Here is a 10661-nt window from a genome sequence, read left to right as displayed (position 1 = left end):
AATGATAAAATCATTGACAGAATCCATCAAACTTTAAAGAGCTCTAGCATTTAAAATGCTAACTGCAGTGCACGCTTAGAATAAACAGAATAATATTGACCATACCGTTTTAGTTCTCTGTGTTAACATGGCTTAAGGCTGCTTTAAACTTTTGTGAGAATAAAGACGACCTGGTACTTAAGCAGCATTAAAGAAACCACTAGTAACAAACACACCAGAGTCTATTGACCGTTTATTCATCTTTTATTTGAAAACATTTTACAGAGAGTATCTCAAACCAGTTTGTGGACTTTTACATTTGTCTGAGATTCAGTTCTTGTAGAGTTTTCCTAACCTTCTAGCACAAAGCACCACTTGTTTATTGCTATGGATATCTGCCACCGTTAAGGGTCGTGTTTAATTCAGCAATTTTAAAAGAACACACTTAAATCTTAAAATGCTACAAAGGAGATTAAAAAAAGGCGAAGGGTTACAACTCAAATCTCTCGTCCCCAATTGCTTCCTCTCTCTCTTTTTTTAAGATATTCAACCAATTAAATAACAAGACTCAAAGACAATACACACCTATACCTTAGTAACCAAATACATGGAGCTAAGGCTATGCACTCTGGTGGCAAAAGATGAACCGGTTGCTTTTACAGCATAGGATGTGACATGTTCCAAGTGGCTGCATTTGGCAGGCGAGCTGCTGGTGAAATATTCAAGAATAATTGTTGCTTTTCCTTGAAATGAATCTATCCTTCTGCCGGATGAAAGAGAAGGAGACAGGTACGGTGCTTCAGTGGGGAGTGTGAGTTGACTTTTAGCTAAGGAAATCTAGTACGGTAAGTCTAAAAAAAGTTTGCATTTTACAAAATACTCAATAGGAATAAAAAATGTTTTTTGTTATTCCAGAAAACAACTTCAATCACTCTTTCGCCTCAGCCTCGGTATCAGCCGTCTCAGTTTCCTACACAGAGAAAGAAAAAAAAAGCACAAAAGGAATATGTATAAGACTAATGTAGAGGACAAGATATGATTTATTTAGCTTTTCTAAATCGTTAGATTTTGTTATGGAAGCCAGACAGACACATCCAAAACCACTCGGTTAGTACAAGCCCACATACAAATGATAACCACGATTTACCTCAAATTGGAAATCATGATGACTTGTTAAGCTTAAAGGGTTAGTTCACTCAAAAATGATTCCATAATTTATTCACCCTCAAGCCAGCCGAGGTGTATATGATTTTTCAGAGTTTTATTTTTAAAAAATATCCTTCTCTTCCAAGCTTTATAATGGGAGCGAATACCTAAGTATTAGTAGTACCTGTACATGAGATTTTAAAGCCCAAAAAGTGCACCCATCCATCATCAAAGTAATACATACGGCTCCAGAGGGTTAATAAAGGCCTTCTGAGGTGAAGCAACGTGTTTTTGGAAGAAAAATATCCATATTTATAACTTTATAAACTGTAATCACTAGCTTCCGGTACACTGTAAAAAAAGAAAAAAGTTGTATAACAACAACAACAAAAATCTTAGTACCAATTTCCCCTAGCTTTTTTTGTTTTGTTAACTCAGCTTTTGTAAATGACAGTTATACAAACTGAAAATAAGTTGTCTGTGACATCAAATGTTTTTAGTTGTGTCAACTTGACATTATTTGTTTTCTAGAGATATCCAACAATTCTGTAGCAAATCTTTTGTAGTTGAGCCATTTCAAAAAATGTTGTCCATTGGAAACAGAAGTTCTTAAGAATTAACAGGTTTAGATGTTGGTTTTTAAATCAAAAATCATTTGGTCACCACCATTTTTGTGATGAGCATTTCCTTTGGTTGGGCAGTTCGCCTCATTGTGAGTTTGTGGCCTTTGTAACAGTGTTTAGCAAAAAAAAAAAACATAATTTTTGCTAAGAAAGACACCAAGATGATAAAGTTTTCAGCCTCATAAACTCTAATAAATCAATAACATTATTTCTGACCAATATTTTACCAGCAAAACTTAGTTGAAGCAGATCTATTAAAATGAATGTCTTTAAAATTCTGAATGACTGATCTACTGCATAAAACTTTTGTTGGTAAATAAAACATACCATTAATAAATAATCACTTTGATGATGAATAAAGTAGTAAACTACTCCCCTTTTTAATGCTGTTATCTAGATCAACCCAATTATTGGTTATAGCATTCTTTCCAACAAATTACATGTTTTGTTAAACACTATTACAAACTCACACAATACACTAAGAGCCAAAATGGTGACCAAACATTTTCAATAAAAACATCTAAACCTGTTTATTCTTAATAAGAACTTCTGTTTCCAATAGACACAAAATGTTGAAATGACTCAACAACAAAATATTTGTTACAGAATAGTTGCATCTCTCCAGAAAACAAATAATGTCAAGTTGACACTAAACAACTTATTTACAAAAGTTGAGTCACAACAAGAAAAGCTTGGGGAAATTAGTACTAAGATTTTTTTTTTTTTTGTACGAGATTTTTAAAGTGTGGATTTTTGCTGAAACAACAAAAGAACTCTTCTCAACTTTTAGCACAAATTAAATGTTTTTTTACAGTGTGGGAATTTTTCCTGAACCAACACAAAAAAATAAAAATAATCAGTCATTTACATTTTTACAAGATGTGCTTTTTACAGTGTAAAAATGCATGTTCATGAGATAAAGCTTAGGTGAGAGTAGACCTAAGAGTAGACGCCTCTCGCTGTTCAAACAAACTCAAGCTCCTCCAAGGTTTATTAAAAAACTAAATTCTAATTTTAGACTTTTGAATTAATTTTAATTAGTAAACAGTGTTTTTGTTTTTTTTGCCCTATCCTCTGTGCCTCCGCATTCACCATGTGTCGGGTCAGAGGTCACTCTTCGGCCAGAACTAGACTTGTGCATGGCTGTTACCAGAAGATAGATTATAAAGTTTGAATCGCTTTGCTTCAGAAAGTCTTTATTAACCCCTTGGATCTGTATGGATTACTTTTATGATTGATGGATGTACTTTTTTTGGGTTTCAAAAATCTACGTTACTAATTACTCCCATTATAAAGCTTGGAATAACCAAGATATGTAATATAACTCCAATTGTGTTTGGCTGAAAGAAAGTCATATACACCTAGGATGGCTTGAGGCTGAATAAATGTAGATCATTTTTGTACAAAAAAGATGGCAGAGCGCATTTATATCCTTTGAATTAATTAAATTCAAGGAAAGTGTGTATTTAAAAAAATGCTCTCTTCTATCCCAACCTAACGTAGATAGACTGATCAATGATGTTTATCTGACTTAAGAATATTCGGGAAACCTGTTTGAAAACTGATTATTTTTGCACATGGGTGCAAAAATGTTTTTGTACTGTTTACTAAAGATAGTGACTCTGAAATAACACTTCAAAATCTTTTAGATGCAATTCATAATAATCAAAATTGTCATATGCACTGAGCATTCTGCTAACCTTAGTTACCAATCATTCACTATGTAATTAAAACAATTTTAATTTTTTGTATAGTCTAACAAAAAGAGACAGCCGAACAGATCTCGACTGTACAGTGATGAGCAAAAGACAAACACACACTGCACTCTTCAAACTCTCGTACCCTTTACTCTAACACTCTCGCTCTGCCCTCGGATGGACAGGAAGGAGGGGGCAGAACTTCTCCATGATGACACACTGACAGATGAGCGTGAGACACAGATCTGTGTGTGTGTGTGTGTGTGTGTGTGTGGGCACATGCAGGTGTTTGAGAAGCCATGGGAAGGGATACAGGAAAAGATCATTAGATATTGGCCAGCATAATGTAATCCATGTTAGTACAGAGCGCTGGACCATAATGTTTTTTTTTTTTTTTAGATTGTCTTAATTATTTTGTCACGATGATTAGAAAAGCAAGTTGGATAAAAAGGAAAAATTATATTAAGATCAGAGGGAGATAGACTAATCTTGACTATCCAACAAAATCGGCCATTATCTAAAGGAGTTGGAATTAAGATTACATTAAGATTATATATAAAAATAACAAAGAATATTATCTTTAAGTTGTATTGTTTTTTACAGCAATATTATACCCATTGTCACCATTAGTCCTTCTAAACTTTACATAAACGCCACCAATTCACAGCCAGTCATTTTAGTACAAACTGTCCAGAATTCACCACAACATGCTTGTAACTAGGTCATTCTTTCCCACCTCACATGTCTGCTCTTTCATTCTTGTTCACACAGCAAATGTTCTAAAAAAAACATTTTCATGTCCTGGAGGATAATTTGAGTAATCTCAGAGCATTTAGAGGAAAGGGAGACAGTTCTATTGACAAAATGGATGCAAAATATACCCTTTACACGTCCTGAGATCGGTTTAGCAACTTGCTGTGCATTATAGAGTACTAAAATGACCAATGCTGGACTTAAATAATAATGAGAATTAATTTGTTACATTTATATAGCGCTTTTCAAGGCACTCAAAGCGCTTTACATATAGAAGAGAGGAATCTCCTCAACCAGCACCAATGTGCAGCACCACCTGGATGATGCGACGGCAGCCATATTGCGCCAGAACGCCCACCACACACCAGCTGATGCTGAAAATTCAGCTTTACATCACAGGAATAAATCACGCTTTGCAATATAATAGAAAAAATATTTTAAATTGTAATATTTCACAATATTGTTTGATCAAATAAATGCAGCCTTGGTGAGCATAAGAGACTTTCAAAAACTTTAAAAAAATCTTACCAACCACAAACTTTTAAACGTTAAGTATATATATTAGGGCTGTCAACCGATTAAAATATTTAATCGCGATTAATCGCATATTGTCATAAGTTAACTTGTGAATAATCGCAATTTAATCACACATTTTTAACAGTTCTAAATGTACCTCAAATTAGTATTAAAAACATCAAAATGTTTTTAATACTCTAATCAACATGGGTATAGACAAATATGCAAATGTACGTTTATTATAAACCATACTCAGAGCATGAAGACTACACATGTATCAAAAGTCAGATGTTTTTTTAAAGTTTATGTCTCTTAAGCCTAAGCTTAAAATTTCAGAATAAGCTGTGATTTCTCTCATTTTAAGAATACAAATAAAGGGAGTTTCTACCCTGGCAGTTTAATTCAGAACAGGGCACAGTTTGTATGAAAAATTGGTAATGTGAAAGCTGTCATGTGGACCTGGGAGCGCATCAGAACCACAAAATACCCAGAGGAGGTCCATATTCCACGAGCAGGAATATAGTATGGCCCCTTTAAGAGATCCACGTTCCCTATTGAACTGCAGGTACTTTAGGTGTGTGCCGAACTGTGCTGCAATTCACATGGACAGTGTAAAGAACACGGATTCAGGAACGCTCTTGTTCAGAAAAGTAACCTACGTATTCGTTTTAGCCGATTGTAATGCATTTAGTTCAATAAAACGCATGTACTGTAAGTGGTGATGATGTTAATGATTTACCTGAGCGAGAGTGAGCTTCAGTGCTCAGGCTGCAGAGAATGTGCTCAGTGAAAAAACGCACTTTTCTTTCGACCTGGAGTCTAATAAAAGTTAAGCAGAAAATATGGTGGCTTACGTAGGCTATAACTGCACTTGTTTCAGAGTAATGTTATTGAGTAATGTTACCCTTTTCCCTATTAATGTTTGGTGCTGCATCCTTTACGTCTATGGCTGATCTCAATTTCTCCAACTACGGGCTACGCCACGGATCAAACTGAAAATGCGCACTGTGTTAATCGCGCAATAATAAAAGTAGTGCCGATAAAATTAATTTGCGTTAAGGCGTTATTAACAGGTTAAATGATGACACGCGTTAACGCGTTATTAACTGATAATTATGACAGCCCTAATATATATAGGTTTTCAGGGGTAAAGTATTATTATGATCATACTTAATTTCTGCAATTAGCCACTTCTCATTTTTGCCTCTATTAAAGTTATAGTTCACCCAAAATTAAAAATTCTGTCATCATTTACTCAGCCTCAAGTTGTTCCAAAGCTGTATGAGTTTCTTTCTTCTGCTATATTTGTAACCAAGCAGAGAGAGCAACCATTGACTACCATAGTATTTTTTCCCCACTATGGTAGTCAATGGTTGCTCTCTCTGCTTGGTTACAAACATTCTTCCAAATATCTTTTTAGTGTATAGCAGAAGAAAGAAACTCATACAGGTTTGCAACAACATGAGGGTGATTAAATGATGACAGAATTTTCATTTTTGGGTGAAGTATCCCTTTTAGATGACGTAGATAAGTACTAAAAAAATGCTAGGCAATGATACTAGCAACCAAAAAAAGTTAACGCACCTCCTCCGGCTTGGTCTCTCCATTCGCAGTAAGCGCAGATTCTTTCTCCTCTTTCTTTCCTTTGGCTCCGCCCTTCTTCTCCTTTACTGCTTTGTCATTGGATGGCTTCTGTGCATAGAACACAAATGTAACAATGAGATAAAATAATTCTGTACTAAACCAATTTAATTGCTCCAAAACAAACCGGCCAGCACCAGCTCTTTCTGCTGCAAAACTGCTACTAAAATCGGCTTTAAAAAAAGTAAATACTGTCCATACAATACACAAACTCCACCAAATGTGCAAAATGCTTTACTATATGGAGGAAAGAAATTACCTAAAATGCAAAGCACATGCAAAAACATTCTAAAAATGTCACAAAGATAGATCATAAGAAAGAGATCGCTGTTACCTTGGCAGCTGGTTTTTTGGCCTTTGGTTCAGGTTTAGGAGCTGGTTTCTGAGGGTTTAAAGAAGACAACAGGATGAAGCAAAAGCCACAATGAGTCATAAATTATTTTCTGACACAATAATTTAAGAACAATTTCAATTACACTATACATCTAAACTATATAAGTTAGAATACATAGACTAACTCTATCAATGGGTTTGTAGTTCAGTATACCCAGAGGGCATATGATAACAGCACTATACGTTTATGTCAAACCTGTTCCTAAGACTGGTTTCTAACGCTCACTAACCCTTCTAAAGAATATGCAAATGACATCAGGACATATGGAAAGAGGGCAGAGACACTTACTGAGGAAAGACGCTCTGACCTCCGAGTGGGCTATAAGAAGGAAAAAGTGGGAGGAAAGTTACTCAAAAGTGCTATAGCTAAACCATGTAAATAAACATTTAAATTATTTTACTGGTGTTATTAGGACTGTCAATCAAAAAAAAAGTACATAACATGATTTTTACAACTGTGCTGTTGTACATTTCAATAAAAAATGAATTTGAATTACCTCATGCTTAGTAACTTTGGTGGAGTCTTTGGCCTCCGCTCCCTCAGGTGACTGCACAGACACAACAAACATGCAACATTTGTACATACGAACATTTCTTCACACAAACCCATTTTTCTATTTTATATGTGACAGTGCCAGATTGAATGCAATTGAAAAAATACTTCTAACACAAAGTACTTTAAGGACATGCCACCCTTTAGGTTATCATTTACTGATAAAGTGACACTTGCAAAGATCAGCTAATTCATCTCAGTTCACACACAATGCTCATTATAAGTAGCTTTGACTTGTCAGACTTCATTATAATCAGATACACTGTGTTGGCCATAGGCCTATGGTTAGTGCTGAGTAGATTACTTACAAATTGTAGTCAGTTACTGATTTCAAATTGCATGACAAAATTATAGTTAGTAACGTAATCTAGATTAATCATTTTAGGTAATGTATTCTACCTACTCTTTGATCACTTTTATGATTACTTTTGACCTAACTCGTTTAACACATTGATTTGAATAGGATAATACTGTACCATAAGGAAATATACTTCCATTCTTTATCCACATGACATCAGGGTTTAAATAAAAACAATCAAAACAATGCATTTCACTTAAAAATATATTTTTTAATTGTTTACCTGCAATGAATTTTGAATAATTTACTGCCATTGAGAGAATAACATGTAATCATGCAAGCAATAGAAAAGTAACTGTAGTCTGATTACGACTATTTTAAAATGTAATATAATCTAATTACAAGTACCTAATTTTTCTAATCTGAATAGTTACTGCCCATCATAAATGATATGCTAATTTAGCTCTGGTAGTTTGACTTCTTGTATAATTTTTCTATTGGCACAATGTAATATGCCACATTTACACACTCTAATAATCTAAATGCCAATTTAAATCTGTGTAAAATGCATTTTATAGTATACTCAATGTATGCAAATGTGAAACCCTGAAAATTATTTTGAATAAAAAATAATAATAATTTTATGTCTAGCACTTTCCACAAATTGATATTTTATTTAATTCTTTAAAAATAGATACACACCTTTAATTTGGTATTGTTGTGAGATATGATATAACCCTTATTTAACAAAATAGCTTGAATTTCAAGGCCTAGAGCTTCTCTAAATCCAATAATTACAACCATACAACAATGACAAAACCTGTTGATATGCAATTCATTGTAGTAAAATGTTTTTATGAGCGTATTATAACGACCGTTACATTCTATTTATTTATGTTCCACATTTTAGCTGCAAAACTGCTACACACAATCTTGCAAAAACTGACTAAAATATTTATAGCATGGCAGAAAAATTAGTTGCATTTGTCAAGTTCAGTCATTAATCAATCAGTGTAAATTACCAAAATTAATTTAAAATAATAATAAGTTTATCAACAACTAAAAACCAATATTCAGTCCCAAACTAGATAACCAATAATAAGGGGCAAATTAATAATTGTAATACATTTTGACTTAATTTTTTTTAACTAATACTATAAAAATAGCAGGTACCTCATTTCACTGGTACGGAGCATTTGTTGAAAAAACGTAATTTATTATTTATTAATTTATTGTATTATTCCTTTTTTTCTTTGACAAGTTTTGTACCCTATTCTTGGAAAGTGTCCATTGTTTGTTTAGCCTCACTAATTGAGAAAACCCCTAGTCTAGAGAAACTCACGCTTCAGCGCCTCTATCATCATGAACACACCTGGTGGATAGAGCAGGATGTTAATTTGAATGATTTTTTGAATTTCTGCTCACCACAAACTTGAAAAAAAGAAAAAGGCTTAAACCCCCACATTGTTCGGCAATAGTCGACGCCCCCCACTGATGTTGGATAGTGGAGCTCGGCGGACTTTGTTTCATTATCGATAAAGCATCATTTGAAACGCAAACGTGCTGTTATATTAGTACTGTTTTTCATAAGTCGTTTTCCCCTAAGAAATCCACAGTTTAGCAGTGTTTTGCAATGTCTACCGTAACATATACGCGAGAAAGAGTTGATTGTGACTGACAGAGCGCTTTGTTACATACGGGTCTGCCGCTCCGCAATGGGGGTGGAGGAAGAGGCTAGCCTGTCGGTTCAAACATGGCTATACAAAAATAATGGGAACCTCTATCGATCGACGAAAGTGAGCTAATAAAAAAAGAACATCTTAAAATGGAGGTTAGCGAGTATGAGACGCGCTCGGTTTTGAGTCTAACCGAGGGCGACTGTAGCATCACCGCAAAGTGACATTCAGCACAAGTGCGCACAGAGTGGCAAATTCACTGCGAAAGAGACATCGGGTTATTAAACCGCCAACTATCATGGAGGAAATCAGCAAGTGACGATCCTCGAACGCAAAGAAGATCGAGCGTTCCATTGCTTTTGCAGGATTCCATAATCCAACCGGCGGATTAGGATAGAACGCTTTAAAAACTTGATCCTCGTTTTACCTGCTCGACGTTCTCATCGTTGAAACGCGAGCCGCTATTTCTTAAAAAAAAATGGGGGAAAATCGAGGATTTGAGAGGAAATTAAAATATAAACTGACTTACCTTCCTCTTGGGCATTTTTACAAATTTTCCTGTCACTTGGTTATTAAATTAGAAAAGCAGGTATGGACCTGTGAGATGGGGGAATGAGTTTAACTACCACCGAATACAGGATCAATATCTAAAACACCTCTGGTAATAACATGTTAATATTATGCAGACCTCAGACGCTACCCTCGCCTTTGTCCATTGGTCAGTTCTGTCCACACTTAAACGCCATTCCTCAACGCGATTGGTCTGCGAGGCAAATATGTTAATATGACGCGTTCAGACATTGGTTCAAATCGAGGAAAGCTCTTCAGCATGTCCCCTTCATTGGTTACGCGCTCTCTGTATGCAAATTAGAGCGCTTTGTATTGGATGGGTTTAAAGGTCCGCGTGAGAGGGGGATAAAGTGACGACAAACCAATCCACGCTTGACACCACACGCTCGGCTGTATGGGAAACGTATGCTCGGCCTCAAAAGAAATGTAAGCCTACGCGAAAAAGAAAAATGGTGTCCATTTTCAACATGAATAAAACACGTTTCTAATTCTAACTCCTTTAGAATAACCTTTACTTACTTCACTTAATACCTCTACTACTACAGTGTGGATGGATAAGACATGCGAACCTTGAACATTACAAGCTTAAGAACAGTATGAGGTACAATACATCTCACAGCAAAGTCTAGGTCACATTTCACCCCAAAATAAAAAGAGAAATGACCTTAAACTGCTGTAAAAACTACTGTTTATTTAAACCATCATACATTATTAGTAATAAAATACTACAAAATTTAATAAATATAATTTACACCACAAAAACAAAACAAAAAAAAAACGTTCTGTTCATGATACTAAAATTGGTTTCATTATGGG

At 34.9% G+C, this 10661-nt stretch overlaps 1 protein-coding gene across 1 annotated transcript; it reads right to left on the bottom strand.

Moving 5' to 3' along the window:
- Positions 1-224: 224 nt before the first annotated feature.
- hmgn3 (high mobility group nucleosomal binding domain 3) lies at positions 225-9963 on the bottom strand. The gene is made up of 6 exons (XM_067445872.1): positions 9805-9963; positions 7246-7296; positions 7038-7067; positions 6690-6737; positions 6299-6406; positions 225-949 (listed from the first exon to the last, which is right to left on the bottom strand). Exons 1-6 carry the CDS (start codon positions 9817-9819, stop codon positions 908-910), a joined length of 294 nt encoding a protein of 97 aa, XP_067301973.1. The 5' UTR covers positions 9820-9963; the 3' UTR covers positions 225-907.
- Between the last annotated feature and the right edge of the window lie 698 nt (positions 9964-10661).

This window comes from Pseudorasbora parva, chromosome 6 (assembly GCF_024679245.1).
Source record: "Pseudorasbora parva isolate DD20220531a chromosome 6, ASM2467924v1, whole genome shotgun sequence".
Taxonomy (NCBI): domain Eukaryota; kingdom Metazoa; phylum Chordata; class Actinopteri; order Cypriniformes; family Gobionidae; genus Pseudorasbora; species Pseudorasbora parva.
Note: the sequence above shows the minus strand (reverse complement) of the source record. Positions and strands in the feature narration are given on the sequence as shown.